The sequence below is a fragment of the Trachypithecus francoisi genome, unplaced genomic scaffold (assembly GCF_009764315.1).
Source record: "Trachypithecus francoisi isolate TF-2019V2 unplaced genomic scaffold, Tfra_2.0 Lachesis_group0, whole genome shotgun sequence".
Classification (NCBI taxonomy): Eukaryota; Metazoa; Chordata; class Mammalia; order Primates; family Cercopithecidae; genus Trachypithecus; species Trachypithecus francoisi.
Window position 1 is genome coordinate 76,984,255 of NW_022681453.1, and position 20,878 is coordinate 77,005,132.

Genomic DNA, 20,878 nt, shown 5'->3' on the forward strand with positions numbered 1-20,878 from the left:
AAGATTTTTGATGTTGCTTTTTTGTAATAGTACTTGCTCTTCTTTTTAAATCCTTTTTAGAAGCAAATAATTTCCTAAATGGTTATCATATAAACCAAAAAAACAAAGTGACATCATCAGAGTGATATCACCAACACACCAAAGCATCTCATTCCCTTCAAATAGGTCAGTGACTCTGGAATACGCAACAGTTTGTTCCTCTGTGTTGTCAGATGGCAAGTAGTACTACTCCAAACATCAGCAACCGGGTCAGTCACTCAAGCTAATCAAGTAGAAAACAATTGAGAAATGGCTGCTTGTGGTGCTTCACTGTGCTATTTTCAAGGCACTGTGAAAGAGGGCATGAGTCCCTACAAATTCTCCCCAATAACATGGCACGTGAAATGCTGCTGTCTTGGTTTATGAAGGCCATTTTGCTCTGCTAACAAAACCATTCTTGGGGCTTGCCTTACTTCACACCTTTGCAAGATTGAAGTAGATATTCACACTTCATTCAGGTTCTAAATGCATCTTAACATGCAATATCCAAGTAAGCTAGGTTTGATTTTCAACCTTTTCCCTGCCCCAGCACTGCTAAGGAACATAGTGTACTCACTTTCATACCAGTGAGGGCCTATAGTGGTAGTGCATACATGTGCTTTCAAAAACTCCCTCTGATAGATCTCATAGATCATGCCAGCCCTCCTCCATCCCATAACTAAGATCACAGACTTAGGCAAAGGTTTTCATGTATTTTGTGAAGAACAATTCTATGCCCTAGAAATGACCATAAAGTAAAAAGTACAACTCACCTTGTATATAGGTCACAGCCATCCAGACAAAATAAATGTAGATTATAAGAACTATCAGCCTAATTCGCTCTTCTGTCCAGTAGATTCAGTAGCCAAGTCCTCCCTTTTGAATTAGCGGTAGACTTGGCCCTCTGAATTGCACTATCGTATAACCAGTTTACTGAAACCTTTGAGGCCCATTCATAGCGGTATTATTAAGATGCTTTATCCTTAATCTGAGGGAACAGTCTTTTAACAAATAGAAGTATGTTCTATGAACTGAAAAAGTTATCTGGCCTGGGGGATGACAACTTTTGCTCTCTCTCCTTTTGCTGTTACATTAAGATTTCCTAAGGTTCTGTGCATTATTCTATTAATAGACCCTACCTGATAATAGTATTGTTATTACTGCTTTGACTTTATAACAGGAAAACAAATAATATCACTCTTTTTTCTGTTGTTTTCACTCATTTGGTGGTACTATCAATTCTGGCTTCTGTTGATGAAAAGAATATTCGGAGATCAAGTATGAAACCCTCTAAATCAAGATAAAATAAATCAAGAACTAAGATACATTGAGAGTGTGCTATAGATTTACAACTATGTAAGGTATTATAAGAGTCTGAAAGTAAAAGAAAGTCTCATCCACTGGGGTTTTAGGAAATAACCAAAAGTCAGATGATAATTTTTCTGAAAAATTCCACTTTCACAACAATCATTCAAAAATTTCTTTGCCTTTTTTTTGCTGACCAGCATTACAACAATTTCTTTGAATCTCATATACATGCTTTCAATTTAATTACCATGATGCTTTATTCTGCCATTTAGTAATGGTTGCTGTCAGTTTTGTTGGTTGGTTGGTTGGTTTCTCTGTACACAACATTACCATGTGCCATGGCGAAGATGGTCCACTATGATATGGTTAGATAAAATTGGTTTATAAAGCAACAATATTGGTACTTATTCTGTCAATAACCGAGTTTTGCTTTATTTGCATTTGCAAGGAAGATATTTTGTACATTTAGTTTCTTGAAAATGCTGATGGTCAGGTATGGTTTTTACTGGAATTTCTTATTTTAATAAGTCAAATTTGCTCTAATTTTTATAAATATCTGAACATGAATAGGGACATAAAATAAGGATCCCTGAACATCTCCCTTATTTTTTTATTTTATTTTAGAGGCTTGATTCATAACATTACTTTAGGTTTCTTCCATCTCTGAATCAATAACCTTTTGTACTTAAGAATGAATTTAGTTATTCCCTTCGGAAAACTTTTTATGGAACACGTATTAATCTGTCTTTCAATCAGTATTAAATGTATGCAATTTGACATTTTCAGTTGAAAAAAAGTAAGGGACTAATTTTATTATTAAATGTATGCAATCTGACATTTCCAGTTTAAAGAAAATGTAAGGGACTGATTTTATTAATAATTATTGCATCATTTTATTTATTTATTTATTTATTTATTTATTTATTTACTGAGATGGAGTCTCACTCTGTCAACCAGGCTGGAGTGCAGTGGCCAATCTCGGCTCACTGCAAGCTCCACCTCCTGGGCTCACGCCATTCTCCTGCCTCAGCCTCCTGAGTAGCTGGGACTACAGGCACCTGCCACCATGCCCGGCTAATTTTTTTTTTTTTTTTTTTTTTTTTTTTAGTAGTGACAGGGTTTCACCATGTTAGCCAGGATGGTCTCGATCTCCTGACGTCGTGATCTGCCCGCCTTGGTCTCCCAAAGTGCTGGGATTACAGGCGTGAGCCACCACACCCAGGCAATTATTGCATCATTTTAAACTATTTTTTAACATAAATCACAGTAAAAATACAACTGGTACAATTACAAAAGAGAAGGGACATATTTATGAATCCAGGGAACAAAGTTTGACACTCTTGTGTAAACACCAGGAAAGTTTGGTCGTCCACAGCCATGTCCCCAGCTAACAATGCCAGTCAAAATCCATTTTCCATCACTTTTTCTTCGACAAGATAAAGGTCCACCCGAATCTCCCTACACAAAAAAACAATAAGTATAAAGTAAATTGGTCCCCTGATCATCAGTTTCATCTTTATTGTATCTAATGAACTGTGTTCAAGAGTTCTCTTATGACATGTTTTTGCTTGGCTAATCACTGTGTAATTTGGGAAGTGTCAAAAAGTAATGTGAAACTTCTATCATTTTATAATTGTTCTTCCTATAATCAAACAGCTGCATTCATTAGACAAAACATGATTCTTTAGGCTAAGAATAACATTAGAAGATTCTTACTGGAGAAAACAACTCTCACATAGCCCTAAACAAATAATAAACCTCAATAATACTAGTGGTGATCGTGGTGGTGGTGGTGTTGGTAATAGTAGTAGTAGTAGTTGTTGTAGTAGTAGTAGTAAGGGCTAACATTTATTTAGTGCTAGCCATGTGATAAGAATTGTTTAAAGACATTTAATCCTCACAACAACCTTATGAGGCATGGTTATCTTGGAAGGTTGACTTCTATCTCTGGGCCATGCAACTTCAGTGATTAGCTCATAACCCCATGGAGAAGAAGAGACCCTGTTTAGTTAGCCAGGTCCAGTAAAAAACCCTAACAACTACTGGTCCACAATTATCAAAAACAAATCACTCTCACTTGAGAGTCCTTTCTGATATCTCAATTCCTCTAAGCAAAGGCTTAAACAATTCAAAGTATAAACATCATTTCCACAGTATTAATCCTTCAAATTATAATATCTAGGTTTTATTTTCCTATTTTAGAGGGTAGATAATCTTGCAACTTACTCAGAGGCAACAAATTTGCCCATGTATCCAAATCATGATCTTATATCTGATTAGCAAAATTCCAACTAGTAGCGAAACTGGGGTCGTTATTTTAATTGTCAACACATCAGCTCTACTAAGTTTAAGTAAACACTCGTGGCTATGTGGAACAGGGCCGAGTAACTGACTAGCTATGGGAAGCACCCAAAATAGAGTACCCTTAGCATTAGAGAGGCAAGGGTTCAAATCCCAGCTCAGACATTTACACTTACTAGAGGTATGACCTTGGGCAATTTACTTACCCTCTCTGTGCCCAGTTTCCTCTTCTATAAAATGAGGAAAAAGAATGATTAGAATAAATGTATGTAAAGAACCTAGCACGGTGCTTGCCACAAAATAGGAGCTCAGAAGATAGAAGTCATTATTATAGGATGAGTTTTGTGGCATCATCGCTAAGATTGTGGAAAGATGAAAGAACAGCTCCCACTGTCCTACTCACCCTCTAAATCAGGAGTGGCCAGTCTTTTGGTTTCCCTGAGCCACATTGGAAGAAGAAGAATTGTCTTGGGCCACACATAAAATATACGAACACTAATGCTAACTAATAAGCTAAAAAAAATTGCAAAACAAAATCTTATTATGTTTTCAGAAAGTTTATGAATTTGTGTTGGGCTGTATTCAAAGCTGTCCTGGGCTGCATATGGCCTGTGGGCCATGGGTTGGACAAGCTTGCCCTAAATCATCTGTTTACTCTTTGGTGATCATGTAGGTAACTGCATAGATTGGAATCTCAGGCTCCGAGAAATGTCACCCCAACGGTGACCTCCAACTTTACCACTGCCAGGGGCCTACCCAGCGAACTACAAATGAGTACTCTTTGTCACCTCTCCATTCCTCTCCTTTTTCCCCCAGTATATGCTTCAAAAGGATGAGTACATAAAATCCTGCAAATTTTAGAAATTAAATGACAGCTGCTAAGGAAATAGGAAATAAATTGGTTATAAGAAAATTATGGCAGATTGATGAATGCTGACCTCATCCTCTAAATATTGAAGGAAAATATATGGAGCACATTATAGAAAACTGAGTTCTACAGAATCAATTATTTCAATATATCTCCATGATCTTAGGCAATTGGATGATAAATAATATCTGGGCAGCTCAGGTGAGTTAAGGGAAATACCTGCCCTGGTTATTTCCCAGTGTTATGTAGATTAAGTGAGAAAGCATTTATGGAAAGCACAACATGTTAGGCAAGGGAAAGGGTCAGTGACTTACTTTGCAGGCATCTCTCTTGCCTGACATTACGCCTGCACAGAGCATCCGAGAAGTGATGATCCCGTAGGTGGAAACACACAGGGTTTGATCAATGAGCTCTACCTCTGCTTGCTGCAGAACAAGGGAGCCTTTATTATCTGCAAAACACATTGGAAGTAGAAATGGTGTTAGTGGTAATGGCTACATGTATTCAGGGCTTCATTTGAAAAGTTAACACACATTATCTCCTTTTACCCTCATAGCAGCAATTCTTTAAGGTAGATTCTACTATTATCCTCATTTTGCTGATGAAGAAATGGAGGGTTAGGAGATTAAAGGGCTTGCCCAGTGACACACAGCTAGCAAGTAACACAAGATTCAGACCCAAGGTCTGACTCAATTACTTGAACAACTGTGCCATATTCCTCACCATTTCCCTCCTGTTTTCAGTAGAATGATGAGTCAGCAACAGTTGTTACTAATATCTACTATTCAAGAGAGCTCTTTAAATGGAGCAGCATAATTGATGTATGGGAGTCTCTGACGAACCATAAAAACCTAATAGTTTGCATATAGCCCTTTCACTTCCTTTTGAACCTACCTGGCTAAGATGATTCAGAAAAATAAGCACACACACACATACTCAGGCTTATAAAGAAAACATCTCATGATAAGTTGGTTGGGCAGATGCTTTCCTCCTGTGATATATGATAATGTAATCAAAGCACTGAGCACAGTAACCTATCAAAGTTACAAGTGTTCACACAGTCAGCTGCCTTCCCTCCTTGGGACCCTGAGACTTGGTGGGCCCAAGCTGGTGGTATTACTACTTCAATAACTAAATGAAAGCAGTGAGAAGCTGCCTTTGAGAAACAGCCCACACTTTAGAGTGTCAGAATGAGGCTGCAGGGTAAGGTTCAGGAATTACAGATGCTGTATATGTCCTAAACCCTTGAAAAGGACGACAGAAGAATGTGAGGTGATTGAAAGACCAAGGGAAAATATTAGCACTAGGGTTTGGGGATACATTCACAAAGCATTGGATTCTTCCCCTCACTACATCTTCGGAGTCCCACCTTGAATCCTGGACCATGAAAAACCTTGGCAGGGTAGACGTAGGGACTTCCCTACTATACAGCTTGATCTTTATGCATATTGAAAAGATGTCCTCTCCTGTCAGAGGAATTGCAAAAAGGTATCTCCTCTGGGTGGACCGAATCCAGGCTGGTATAACCTCCAGGCCTGAATTTTTGGTCTGAAAACTAAGGACAGTCTGAAGTTCAGCCCTCACTCTCATCCCTTAGCCAATTATACAGGCACAGGACATACCACATAGTCTTCCAGACTGTTGCCTATGAGTTGACATAGTGGGATGTGCATGTGTGTCCTTCTCTCCTTTATAAATGAATCATTTCTTTGCATGAAAAGGGAGGAATTGCTCCTTCTCTAGTGAATAACATAGCATACCCTTCAAAGTTTGAAAAGGGCCCATGACTATCTAGTTAAAAAATCCTGCCTTGCTCATACACAGTCCTCTCCCTCTTTATGAGGTGAGCCCTGCTTCTTTTAAAGCAGGTGGAGAGCATCATTAAAAAGGAATAACAATACTCTTCTCCAATCCAACCTTCCAAAGTTGTCAGGAGGTTCAAAGGAGATGATATACACGAACCCTCTCTATGAACCCTAAAGCACTACATAGACACCTTATCATCCTTTGCAGTGGAAGGGCATGACCATTCATTCATACACATTCATACCTGCTTCGTGTCTTCGCCCCCAGCCAGTTACCCAGCACTTCTCTCCACTGCGAACTCTCTGGCCAGCGGGAGGAATGCATATTGGCTGAATGAGCTGTTTCAGGGTCTCAGGCCAAGCAATACTGAGCTGTAGCAAAGCAATATCATAATCGAAAGTCTGACTGTTATAGTACTCGTGGACCACAATTCTTCTCACCGGGGAGACAAACTTGGCATTCCCCTGAACATACATCCCAAGGTGTGCGGTCCATGGTGTGGGATCTGACAGCCTGATAGAACAGCAATGAAACATAAAGTTAGCAGCTTAAAGAACCACATATAGTTTGCAAACAAGCACTCTAAAGGGTTGAGGGCTGAAAAAGAAGGGCCTGACTTCCAGGGCCTTATTATAGCCACTGGCTCTGTCCAGGGACTATGGCAGAAAGCATAACTGTGAGCCTCCTTTGTCTCCCTCATAAAGTCAGAAATGAAGTAAGCTGTATTCGGAGTGGCGAGTTATAGAAAATTCACTCAACAATATCCTAAGAAAATGCCTGGACATTTTCTTGTCACTGGTATTTCATGAACCACACATAGGTCAAGAATGTTGGTAACTAGAATTAATTTGTCACATTCTTCCTATTCATGCTGACAATGGCATTTGATGGAGAACCCTACTACCAAATTCAAATGATGTGAATACCAAGATAGATTAGAAATCAAAGTCTTATAAGCAGGAATTTAGTGAAATTCCTTCTGGCAAACTACCGGAAGTCTTAATGATCACCACTGTTACTGCTCAACAATGCCCATTCATAGGGTCACCAACTGCCATTCCCATCAGTCCTTCAAGAATCCCCATCTTGACCTCCGTGACCTTGCACGAGTCACAGAAGGACTTGTAATCTCCATGTGAAGCTTCCATCTCCATCAGCATAACAGTGGGGTAAAAGGTGGGAGTGAAAAAAGTAAGGAAGCCCCAAAATTTTGGTCACAATCTGCTTCGCTGATGTCTCATGAGTGGCAATGGACACCTAAAGAAATATTAGGGTTAGCACATTATTTGGAGCAGTTTCACAGCATTGAGACTAATAATCAAACGGTTGTGAAGCTATCTTAATAATTAATACAAATCCTATAATTTCCAGGAGAAACAAATATCCAAACTGTATAATTTCATTTAAATACTAAAAAAAAAAAATACAGAATGAGAAGTGAATGATTTTTTTCACCTAAGATTTAGTAGATTCTAATAGTAAGTTTAAATTTTAAGTGAGGTTATTTTCTAAGATGTCCTCTTACCCTTAGCTGGAAGAGCATCTATCCCATAATAATCCCATTGGTAAAGACAGAGCCCTTCCAAAGCCAATCCTAATGGGCCCCTCCAGGATCCCCCTCCTATATTAAATGGGGATCTCCATTCTCCAGTCACTCTCCAGTGCCCATTTTTCTCCACATTCTCCACACATTCTCTTAAGTTTGCTCCCTCTGAATTAAAAGCCCTATCTTATTTTCTCAACCTTAGTAAAAGCCTATACGTTCTTGATGTTTTCTTTGTGTTCTTTTTTTATACCAATAATACCTTTAAAAAATGTTTGTCACACAAGTGGGATCCAAAAAATGAAAGCTCAATTGAATTGATTGAATGTCCCCAACGGGGATCTGCTTCCCACCATTTGAGGGCAGATATGTTGTCTGTGGCCACAGAGTGCCACTTGAGAGTAAAGACAGTGATATCCTACCTGTTTCCATGAAAACAGTGGGCTGCAGAAAGAAGCCACTCCCTGGAGATGACCGAGGCACCACAGTAGGCAGATCCAACAAAGTGAAGGCTGACCTGCCACGGCCAACCTCCCTCTAGGGTGTCTGTGCCTCCGATGATGCGGTGAAGGGTGGAGGAACTCCTGCTGCAGGCTTTAGTAGAGAAAGGGCATGTGATTTAAAGGTAAACTTGGAAGAAAAACTAGAAATTAAGCTAGTTTTAGTGCTGTCTGGGAACTGACTCACTAGGTAGCAATTTGAAATCTCCTTATCTAGAGGACAGAGAACATGTGAGTCTGTCCAAAACCAGTACGAACAAACCACCCCCTCCTTCCTGAAGCATGCCCTGACACAGTCTCTATACCACAATGCATGAGGGGAGGAGGGGGACCTGTTGTAACAGCTGAACTGACATAAACAGCTGCCTATGGACTTAGATTGTCAGGTAAAGAGGAATATAAATGAATTGAGAATTTCCTTGAAGTTGTGCTGATGTGACAGAAAGTATTTGGGAAAATATTTATAAGACCTGAACAAATGGAAACCTACTGGGAAAACTAGTTATCAGAGCAATTGTTTGCCAGTGTAACTAGTATTGGTAAAGATGTATAATTTACATGTTGCCACATGGCCAATTAGTGGCCACATGACTAATAGGAGCATGTGGGAGATGAGTTATTGGGTCAAACCTAAAGAAAGAAACAGCACTTGATATTGTTCATAACATAAGGCATTATTAACAAGTCATCCACTGCGTTCCAGTTTCTATTTATTTTCTCACAGGGTTTTTTATTTAAGATCTTCCCCTTTGATTAAAGTTATTAGAAAGTGAAAGTTCTCATTATAAAAATTTAATTCATTAATGCTGTTATCAAGATGACAGAATCCATTCCAGAGTTTTTATTTCTGAGAAACAATTTCAGACTCAGTTTGCCAATAGTTACTATTCTTATTTTGGCTATGGCAACCTCGATCAAGTGAAATACACCAAGAAGGGAATGAAAATATAAAAAACAGGTAAGCTGAAGATGGAATACAGGAATCCAAAGGAATGAATTTCTACTCACTGCAGCCTTCTTCATCACTTCCATCTGGACAATCCACTGTCCCATCACATTTTGCATTTTGTTTCCTAAAGCAAGTATCATTGCCACACTTAAAAGTTCTGTTGTTGCATGGAATACCTAAAAATGGACAAAAGAAGAAACAGCTTTCCTTAGCCAGAAACAAATTTGAGTGAATGAGATTTGAATGAATAACTCCAAACCCCATAAAAAATGATTTAATCACAGGATTGGTGTTTACTGCTCTGGGATAAAAAGAAGTGAAGCAACCTCAGAGTGATGCGTGTCTTCACTTAAGAAAAGCCATTTGAAGGCTGGCAGGCTTTGTTGAGAATCAATCAAACCACCTCTTCTTTCTCCCACAGCAGGTGAGATGTGAAGAAGTGTGACATATCAGTGGCTTCAGGCTGTAGCCTCTTTGCTATTACCTTCTCTTATTCTCCAAGAAAACTTTTGAGCAAAAATCACAGCCATGCTCAGTTATTTTATATCAGTAGGAGGCAAAATGGACAGACTTGTGAATTACAACACATTTGTTCACAACCCTGGAGGTTTGTTTCTGCAAGGGTGAGAGTGGAAAGTGTTCCATTCCAGTATTTGGCAAGTTCCCCTACATCAGGTCCTCTGTATCCTACAGTCCTGAGTATCATTAAAAGCAAATAAGCAATAAGAATCTGCCAGTATTACAAAAGAAACTGTCATCAGAGTGAACAGGTAACCTACGGAATGGGAGAAAATGTTTGAAATCTACCCATCTGACAAAGGGCTAATCTCCAGAATCTACAAAGAACTCAAACAAATTTACAAGAAAAAAACTTCTCCATCAAAAAGTGGGCAAAAGATATGAACAGACAAATGTCTTCTCAAAAGAAGACATTTATGCAGCCAACAGACACATGAAAAAATGCTCATCGTCACTGGTCATCAGAAAAATGCAAATCAAAACCGCAATGAGATACCATCTCACGCCAGTTAGAATGGCGATCATTAAAAAGTCAGGAAAAGGCTGAGGGTGGTGGCTTACGCCTGTAATCCCAGCACTTTGGGAGGCCGAGGGGGTAGATTTCCTGAGGTCAGGAATTCGAGACCAATGTGGTCAACATGGTGAAACCCCATCTCTACCAAAATTATAAAAAAATTAGCTGGGTGTGGTGGTGTGCACCTGTAATCCCAGCTACTCAGGAGGCTGAGGCAGGGGAACTGCTTGAACCCAGAGGGGTTGGTTGCAGTGAGCCAAGACCGCACCACTGCACTCCAGCCTGGGCAACAGAGCAAGACTCTATCTCAAAAAAAGAGAAAAAGTCAGGAAACAACAGATGTTGGAGAGGATGTGGAGAAATAGGAATGCTTTTACACTGTTGGTGGGAGTGTAAATCAGTTCAACCATCGTGGAAGATGGTATGGCTATTCCTCAGGGATCTAGAACTAGAAATACCATTTGACCCAGCAATCCCATTACTGGATATATACCCAAAGGATTATAAATCATGCTACTGTAAAGACACATGCACATGTATGTTTATTGCGGCACTATTCACAATAGCAAAGACTTGGAACCAACCCCAATGTCCATGAATGATAGATGGGATTAAGAAAATATGGCACATATGCCTGGCTTGGCGGGTCCCACGCCCACGGAGCCTTGTTCACTGCTAGGGCAGCAGCCTGAGATCCAACTGAGAGGCAGCAGCCCGGATGGGGGAGGGGCATCCACCATTGCTGAGGCTTGAGTAAGTAAACAAAACAGCCTGGGAAGCTCGAATTGGGCGGAGCCCACCACAGCTCAGCAAGGCCTCCTGCCCCTGTAGACTCCACCTCTGTGGGCAGGGCATAGCTGAACAAAAGGCAGCAGACGCCTTCTGAAGACTTAAACGTTCGTGTCTGACAGCTCTAAAGAGAGCAGTGGTGTTCCCAGCATGGCATTTGAGCTCTAAGAACGGACAGACTGCCTCCTCAAGTGGGTCCCTGACCCCTGTGTAGCCTAACTGGGAGACACCTCCCAATAGGGGCTGACAGACACCTCACATAGGTGGGTGACCCTCTGGGATGAAGCTTCCAGAGGAAGAATCAGGCAGCACTATTTGCTGCTCTGTAATATTTGCTGTTCTGCAGCCTCCGCTGGTGATACCCAGGCAAACAGGGTCTGGAGTGGACCTCCAGCAAACTCCAACAGACCTGCAGCTGAGGGACCTGACTGTTAGAAGGAAAACTAACAAACAGAAAGGAACAGCATCAACATCAACAAAAGGGACATCTACACCAAAACCCTATGTGTAAGTCACCAACATCAAAGACACAAAGTAGATAAAACCACAAAGATGGGGAGAAACCAGAGCCGAAAAGCTGAAAATTCTAAAAACCAGAGTGCCCCTTCTCCTCCAAAGGATCACAGCTCCTCAACAGCAATGGAACAAAGCTGGACAGAGAATTACTTTGACAAGTTGACAAAAGTAGGCTTCAGCAGGTCAGTAATAACAAACTTCACTGAGCTAAAGAAGCATGTTCAAACCCATTGGAAGGAAGCTAAAAACTTTGAAAAAAGATTAGACGAATGACTAATTAGAATAAACAGTGTAGAGAAGACCTTAAATGACCTGATGGAGCTGAAAACCATGGCACGAGAACTACGCAACACATGCACAAGCTTCAGTAGCTGATTCAATCAAGTGGAAGAAAGGGTATTGGTGATTGAAGATCGAATGAATGAAATAAAGTGAGAAAAAAAGTTTAGAGAAAAAAGACACGAACAAAGCCTCCAAGAAATTTGGGACTATGTAAAAAGACCAAATCTACATTTGATTGGTGTACCTGAAAGTGATGGGGAGAATGGAACCAAGTTGGAGAACACTCTTCAGGATATTATCCATGAGAACTTCCCCAACCTAGCAAGGCAGGCCAACATTCAAATTCAGGAAATACAGAGAACATCACAAAGATGCTCCTCAAGAAAAGCAACCCCAAGACACATAATTGTCAGATTCACCAAGGTTGAAATGAAGGAAAAAATGTTAAGGGCAACCAGAGAGAAGGATCAGGTTACCCACAAAGGGAAGCCCATCACACTAAACCCTACAAGCAGAAACTCTACAAGCCAGAAGAGAGTGGAGGCCAATATTCAACATTCTTAAAGAAAAGAATTTTCAACCCAGAATTTCGTATCCAGCCAAGCTAAGCTTCATAAGTGAAGGAGAAATAAAATCCTTTACAGACAAGCAAATGCTGAGAGATTTTGTCACCACTAGGCTTGCCTTACAAGAGCTCCTGAAGGAAGCAGTAAACATGGGAAGGAACAACTGGTACCAGCCACTGCAAAAATATGCCAAATTGTAAAGACCATGGATGCTATGAAGAAATTGCATCAATTAATGGGCAAGAAAACCCAGCTAACATCATAATGACAGGATCAAATTCACACATAACAAGATTAACCTTAAATGTAAATGGGCTAAAACCCCAATTAAAAGACAAAGACTGGCAAATTGGATAAAGAATTACGAGTTGGCCAGGCGCGGTGGCTCAAGCCTGTAATCCCAGCACTTTGGGAGGCCGAGATGGGCGGATCACGAGGTCAGGAGATCGTAGACCATCCTGGCTAACACGGTGAAACCCCGTCTCTACTAAAAAATACAAAAAACTAGCCGGGCAAGATGGCGGGCGCCTGTAGTCCCAGCTACTCGGGAGGCTGAGGCAGGAGAATGGCATGAACCCGGGAGGCGGAGCTTGCAGTGAGCTGAGATCTGGCCACTGCACTCCAGCCTGGGTGACAGAGCAAGACTCCGTCTCAAAAAAAAAAAAAAAAAAAAAAGAATTACGAGTTAACGGGTGCAGCACACCAACATGGCACATGTATACATATGTAACAAACCTGCACGTTGGGCACATGTACCCTAGAACTTAGGGTATAATAATAATAATAAAAAAGAAGAGTCAAGACCATCAGTGTGCTATATTTAGGAGACCCATCTCATGTGTAGAGACACAAATAGGCTCAAAATAAAAGGTTGGAGGAAGATCTACCAAGCAAATGGAAAGGAAAAAAAAAGCAGGGGTTGCAATCCTAGTCTCTGATAAATCAGATACTAAACCAACAAGATCAAAAGAGACAAAGAAGGCCATTACATAATGGTAAAGAAATCAATTCAACAAGAAGAGCTAACTATCCTAAATATATATATACCCAATACAGGAGCACCCAGATTCTTAAAGCAAGTCTTTAGAGACCTACAAAGAGACTTAGATTCCCACACAATAATAATGGGAGACTTTAACACCCCACTGTTAATATTAGACAGATCAACAAGACAGAAGGTTAACAAGGATATGCAGGACTTGAACTCAGCTCTGCACCAAGCTAACCTCACAGACATCTATGGAACTCTCCACCCCAAATCAACAGAATATACATTCTTATCAGCACCACATCACACTTATTCTAAAATTGACCACATAATTGGAAGTAAAGCACTCCTAAGCAAATGTAAAAGAACAGAAATCACAACAAATTGTCTCTCAGACCACAGTGCAATCAAATTAGAACTCAGAATTTAAAAACTACTTCAAAACCACACAACTTCATGGAAACTGAACAACCTGCTCAGGAATGACTACTGGGTAAATAACGAAATGAAGGCAGAAATAAAGATGTTTTTTGAAACCAATGAGAACAAAGACACAACATACCAGAATCTCTGGGACACGTTTAAAGCAGTGTGTAGAGGGAAATTTATTGCACTAAATGCCCACAAGAGAAAGCAGGAAAGATCTAAAATTGACACCCTAACATCACAATTAAAAGAACTAGAGAAGCAAGAGCAAACACATTCAAAAGCTAGCAGAAGGCAAGAAATAACTAAGATCAAAGCAGAACTGAAAGAGATAGAGACACAAAAAACCTTTCAAAAAAAATCAGTGAATCTGGGAGCTGGTTTTTTGAAACAATCAACAAAATTGATAGACCGCTAGCAAGACTAATAAAGAAGAAAAGAGAAGAATCAAATAGACTCAATAAAAAATGATAAAGGGGACATCACCACTGATCCCACAGAAATACAAACTACCATCAGACAATACTATAAACACCACTAAGTAAATAAGCTAGAAAATCTAGAAGCAATGGATAAATTCCTGGACACATACACCCTCCCAAGACTAAACCAAGAAGAAGTTGAATCTCTGAATAGACCAATAACAGGTTCTGAAATTGAGGCAATAATTAATAGCCTACCAATCAAAAAAAATCCAGGACCAGATGGATTCACAGTCAAATTCTACCAGAGGCACAAAGAGGAGCTAGTACCATTCTCTCTGAAACAATTCCAATCAATAGAAAAAGAGGAAATCCTCCCTAACTCATTTTATGAGGCCAGCATTATCCTGATACCAAAGCCTGGCAGAGACACAACAAAAAGGAGAATTTTAGACCAGTATCCCTGATGAACATTGACGTGAAAATCCTCAATAAAATACTGGCAAACCAAATCCAGTAGCACATTAAAAAGCTTATCCACCACGATCAAGTTGGTTTCCTCCTTGGGAAACAAGGCTGGTTCAACATACGCAAATCAATAAACGTAATCCATCATATAAACAGAATCAACAACAAAAACTGCATGATTATTTCAATAGATGCAGAAAAGGCCTTTGAAAAAATTCAACAGCCCTTCATGCTAAAAACTCTCAATAAACTAGGTATTGATGGAACGTATCTCAAAATAATAAGAGCTATTTATGACAAACCCACAGTCAATATCATACTGAATGGACAAAAACTGGAAGCATTCCCTTTGAAAACCAGCACAAGACAAGAATGTGCTCTCTCACCACTCCTATCCAAAATAGTGTTGGAAGTTCTGGCCAGGGCCATCAAGCAAGAGAAAGAAATAAAGGGTATTCAATTAGGAAAAGAGGAACTCAAATTGTCCCTGTCTGCAGATGACTTCATTGTATATTTAGAAAACTCCATCGTCTCAGCCCAAAATCTCCTTAAGCGACTAAGCAACTTCAGCAAAGTCTCAGGATACAAAATCAATGTGCAAAAATCACAAGCATTCCTATACACCAAGAACAGACAGAGAGCCAAATCATGGGAGAACTCTCATTCATAATTGCTACAAAGAGAATAAAATACCTAGGAATCCAACTTACAATGGATGTGAAGGACCTCTTCAAGGAGGAATGGAATGCAATTAAACTAAAGGGCTTCAGCATGGCTAAAGAAACTACCATCAGAGTGAATGGGCAACCTACGGAATGGGAGAAAATGTTTGCAATCTACCCATCTGACAAAGGGCTAATCTCCAGAATCTACAAATAACTCAAACAAATTTACAAGAAAAAAGAAACGATCCCATCAAAAAAGTGGGCAGAGGATATGAACAGACACTTCTCAAAAGAAGACATTTATGCAGCCAACAGAAACATGAAAAAATGCTCATCACATCATCACTGGCCATCAGAGAAATGCAAATCAAAACCACAATGAGATACCATCTCACACCAGTTAGAATGGTGATCATTAAAACGTCAGGAAACAACAGGTGCTGGAGAGGATGTAGAGAAATAGGAACGCTTTTTTTTTTTTTTTTGAGACGGAGTCTCGCTCTGTTGCCCGGGCTGGAGTGCAGTGGCCGCATCTCAGCTCACTGCAAGCTCCGCCTCCTGGGTTTACGCCATTCTCCTGCCTCAGCTTCCCCAGTAGCTGGGACTACAGGCAGCAGCCACCTCGCCCGGCTAGCTTTTTGTATTTTTTAGTAGAGACGGGGTTTCACCATGTTAGCCAGGATGGTCTCGAACTCCTGACCTCGTGATCTGCCTGTCTCGGCATCCCAAAGTGCTGGGATTACAGGCTTGAGCCACTGCGCCCGGCCTGAAATAGGAACACTTTTACGCTGTTGGTGGGAGTGTAAATTAGTTCAACCATTGTGGAAGACGGTGTGGCGATTCCTCCAGGACCTAGAACTAGAAATACCATTTGACCCAGCCATCCCATTACTGGGTATATACCCAAAGGATTATAAATCATGCTACTATAAAGACACATGCACACGTATGTTTATTGTGGCACTATTCACAATAGCAAAGACTTGGAGCCAACCCAAATGTTCATGAATGAGAGACTGGATTAAGAAAATGTGGCACATATACACCATGGAATACTATGCAGCCACAAAAAAGGATGAGTTCATGTCCTTTGCAGGGACATGGATGAAACTGGAAACCATCATTCTCAGAAAACTAACACAAGGACAAAAAACCAAACACCTCATGTTCTTACTCATAGGTGGGAACTGAACAATGAGAACACACGGACACAGGGCAGGGAACATCACACACTGGGGCCTGCCTGGGGGAGGGATAGCATTAGGAGAAATACCTAGTGGAAATGATGAGTTGATGGGTACAGCAAACCAATATGGCATATGTATACCTATGTAACAAACCTGCACATTGTGCACATGTACCCTAGAATTAAAGTATAATAATTTTTTTAAAAAGTGTTTTTACACTAAAATTTTTAAAAATTGAAAAAAAAAATCTGCCAGTATTCACACATGAACACATACACACATACACACACATTCCACCCCATTTAGAGTGACCAACTGTCCCTATTTGTCCCCTTGGGACTAAAGGGGTTCCCAACACAAGGGCTTTCAGTGCTAAAACTGGAAAAGTTCCAGAGAAACTGGGACAAGTTGATTGCCCTAACCCCTAACCCCTCAGAGGTATTTTTGTCCTGATTTAGAAGAGTTTCATAGGTGGAACAGCAGGGCACAGAGGACCCTTCCTCACTTTGAGTGCAGTTTTGCTCATCGCGGCCATTCTCACAGTCCCTGAAGCCATCACAGATGAGAGGGCCATGCTGTCTGAAGGAGCTGGTATTGCAGACAGGTTGAGGGCTCCCTAGAATAAAAAACAAAAACAGAAAGTTCATGAGCCTGAGATACCAGCTGAGTTCTCTGATGATCAGCAGTGCCAGTCTCAAGGTACAAATCATTCAGATGACCTAAATAAAACAAAAAGTGTATTTTCCTAAAAACTGACACTTCCATGAGGAAAAGTAGGTGTTCAAACTTTGGTGTAATTTCTACCACTTGTTTTGTCAGATCTGATTTTTGCTTTTGTATAAATGCATTAAACTCTGGTGGCTTGTTTATTTAGTTACAATTAAATGCATCATAGTAATTTATTTTAAGGAAAATAAAAATCATAAGCTGTGATCTAAATCAAATCCATCTACCTTCCGAAGCAAAATAGGAGTGTCATAAGATTGGAGATTTTGTCTTCTTCATCTCCGCACCTCAAGCCCCTGAACAAATAGTAGTTGTTTACTAAAGGTTTGTTGAATGAATTAATGAATGTGAGATCTCAAAGGATAACAGACTTCGGGTTTATGTGGCCCTGTGGTCTCTTTGGAACTATTTTGTCTGATGAGATCCATTTCCTGAATTAGGAAATGTTCATGTAAATCTATCATGTTTTTCCTCTTTGGAATACTTTCATGAATTGCCTTTAGACCAGCAACAAGTACAGGCAAGCAAATTTAGAAAGCATGATTGCTTAGATATTTCTGGTTTTGTGAAAAGTTGAAAGTTTTGCTATCTGCACCTGTTTTTTCAGAGCTATCTCTTGTGAGGGCAGGTAGGAGTATATTGCTGCCCTAAAATTGTTCATTAGGTCCCTGAGCATACCTCGTGGACTCTTAGAGAACAGCTCCAAAAAATGGCACAATGAGGAATAATGATTATCAAAAAACAGTCCTTATTACAAATTCACAATAATCATTTTTGTTTGGAGAATCAGCACAAAAAATAATAATGTAAAAAAAGTCAGTCATTATATAATATCAGTATTTATTTTCTTAAGAAATAGAACACTGTAGATTTAAATAATCAATGAACCATAAGCTAAGACAAATTTTGTGTTTTGTGTTGTCAATTAAAAAAAAAAGGCATAAACTAGGCATGGTGGCTCATGCCTATAATCCCATCTCTTTGGGAAGCCAAGGTGGGAGAAGTGCTTGAGGTCAGGAGTTTTAGACTGGCTGGGGCAATACAGTGAGACCCCATCTGTATGAAAAGTAAAAAAAATGGGGTTGGTGGTGTGTGCCTGTATTCCCAGCTACTCAGGAGGCTGAGAGGGAAGGATCCCTTGAGCCCAGGAGTTCGAGGCTGCAGTGAGCTATGATCACACCACTGCTCTCCAGCCTGGATGGCAGAGCAATAGCTTGTCTCTACAAAATAAATAAATAAAGTATATAGTCACAGGTTATATTTCATTCATATAATTTTTCACAGTTAGATACAGCATATTAACTATTTTTTCCCAAGGATATAAAAAAGAGTAAATAGCATTATCATTGTGACTGTATTTGATTTAAACACTCTGGACCTTCAGGAGAAAATGCTGCCAATGGTATCACATAGTCCAGTGAATTGTCCTTCCCATATTCCTCCTTGAAACTAGAGATAGATTCAAGAATGAGGTGCAAATAGTCATGAAAAATTAAGACAGAGATTCTTCACCCTAAATAAGAATGTCAGTTACCCCACACATTAGTCATCACCAATGTGATGTCAATACAAATTGTACAGGTTAGAAAAATAACAACAAAACTTTTTCTTTCATGGGGCTGGCTGCAGTGGCTCATGCCTGTAATCTCAACACTTTGGGAGGCTGAGGCGGTCGGAATACTTGAGGCCAGGGGTTTGACACCAGCCTGGGCAGCAAAGTGAGACATTGTCTCTAATAAAATCTTTTAAAAATTAGTGAGATGTGGTGGTGCACACCTGTAGTACCAGCTACTCAGGAGGCTGAGGTGGGAGGATCGCTTGAGTTCAGGAAGTCAAGGCTGCATTGCGCTGTGATTGTGCCACTGCACTCTAGCCTGAGTGACAAAGCGAGACCTTGTCTCAAAGAAAAAAAAGAAAAGAAAAGAAAACATACACAACAGACAAAACCCGTTCTCTTTTATTTACAAACAACAGATGGGAGCTGGGCTTCATAAAGGAGCAAGCTGAAAGAACACTTCTCTGCAAATTCTGAGCGTCTCTCCAGATGGAGAATCTGTGCCCTCAACTAGGATTTCAGTGTTTAAGATTATGGTGAATTAAATTATTAGCCACAGATCTTTACTCCCTGTGGTAGTATCATGCACCCCAGTGTTACCATAGCCCCAAGGTGTATAGAGTAAATTTCCCTGCCCCTGACATTGTTCTCAGCTATGTGACCTGATTTGAACAATAGAATGTAACACAAATGATGGTGTGCTGGTTCCAAACTCAGGCCTTATGAGAAACCATGAGTTGTTGCTCTCCCCTCTTTTCCTTTTGCCACTGCCATGACTGGCTCAATGAGGAAAAGAGCCATAAAAAGTAGAGTTGATTCCAATCTTGGAAGAATCAAGCTCAGGAAGACCCAATGCTTGAAGCAGAGCCACCCATATGAGCCCGATCTAGATTAGTCAGATCCCAGAAAATCCACAGATGCATGATCAAGAATAAAATGATTGTTTAAGCCACTAGACTTTGGAGTAGTTGGTTATGCAGTAATAGATAATAACTACAAAGACTAAGGATATATACCAGCAGCAATCATGGTCCTGAGAAGTTACTTATTCACAAGAAAGTCATATTAAAAGCTTGAATACCCACCGCAAAATAGTTCATCACTTTCATCAAAGCAGTCATTTACTCCATCACAACGCTGGGCCTGAGGGACACATAAACCAGAGGAGCATCTAAAAGATCCAACAGGGCAGGCTACGGAAAACAAAAAACAGAAAATCTTGGATAGATCCCTGAAAATCACTAGACCACATTAGCAAAGAAATTTAAAGTGTGAAGTGGTTAGGGAGTTGGCAGGGTAGCAGTAATAATTATATATTGTCTCCATCAAATGAAGGCTGCCGGTCATTGAAAGACAAAAATGCAGAACATAGAAGGGCAAAGAAGAAAGCAATATCCACTTGGAGCTCTGGGTGAGCACTGCATTCAGGTCATATGCACAAGCAAACTTCTACTATCTCCATAGTCTAGTCTCAGCTGGATGACTTTGTCATATACCTGAAGAATGTGAAAGTTGGAACATACCTAAGGGAGCCCAGCATTCCTAATGTGGAGTCTATAAAGACAGCCCCAGAGAATTTCAAATTGACTTCTGGTGCCCCTGGATCTTCTGTAATTAGATGAGTTATTCTGTATGTCTTAAATTACATTCTCAAGTCAGCTGTGCTCCAAAATATATGAGTAACCACTGCTCTTATCACGTTGGACCTAGAGAGATTACTTACTGACCTCAAACCCAGACTCCTGCTCCTAACTCCCTGTCCATTAGTCATTCCTCTTCAACCAGGCTTCTGATTAATGATCCATTCCCTGATTCAAGATTCATTCCTGATCTTGAATCATTCATCCTGAGTTCATAGATAAACATTAGAGAAATAATGAATCCTTCCTCCCCTTGTGCAAAAGAATGGGGGAAAGTGTATGGTCGAGTCAAACACTATTTCAATGGCACATGATGGAGTGG

The 20,878-nt window shown here is 40.2% G+C and overlaps 1 protein-coding gene across 2 annotated transcripts in view; it reads right to left on the reverse strand.

The window, feature by feature from the left end:
• Positions 1-2,432: 2,432 nt before the first annotated feature.
• The window catches only part of TMPRSS7 (transmembrane serine protease 7), a 41,524-nt gene continuing 23,078 nt past the window's right edge, over positions 2,433-20,878 (reverse strand). For both annotated transcript variants that reach the window (XM_033211331.1, XM_033211330.1), the window contains exons 10-16: positions 20,002-20,109; positions 17,141-17,251; positions 9,353-9,469; positions 8,267-8,438; positions 6,546-6,814; positions 4,810-4,946; positions 2,433-2,784 (exon numbers count right to left, since the gene is read on the reverse strand). In XM_033211331.1, coding sequence (XP_033067222.1) covers positions 2,614-2,784; positions 4,810-4,946; positions 6,546-6,814; positions 8,267-8,438; positions 9,353-9,469; positions 17,141-17,251; positions 20,002-20,109 — 1,085 coding nt within the window. In that variant the 3' untranslated portion in view covers positions 2,433-2,613. The remainder of the gene's footprint in view (positions 2,785-4,809; positions 4,947-6,545; positions 6,815-8,266; positions 8,439-9,352; positions 9,470-17,140; positions 17,252-20,001; positions 20,110-20,878) is intronic.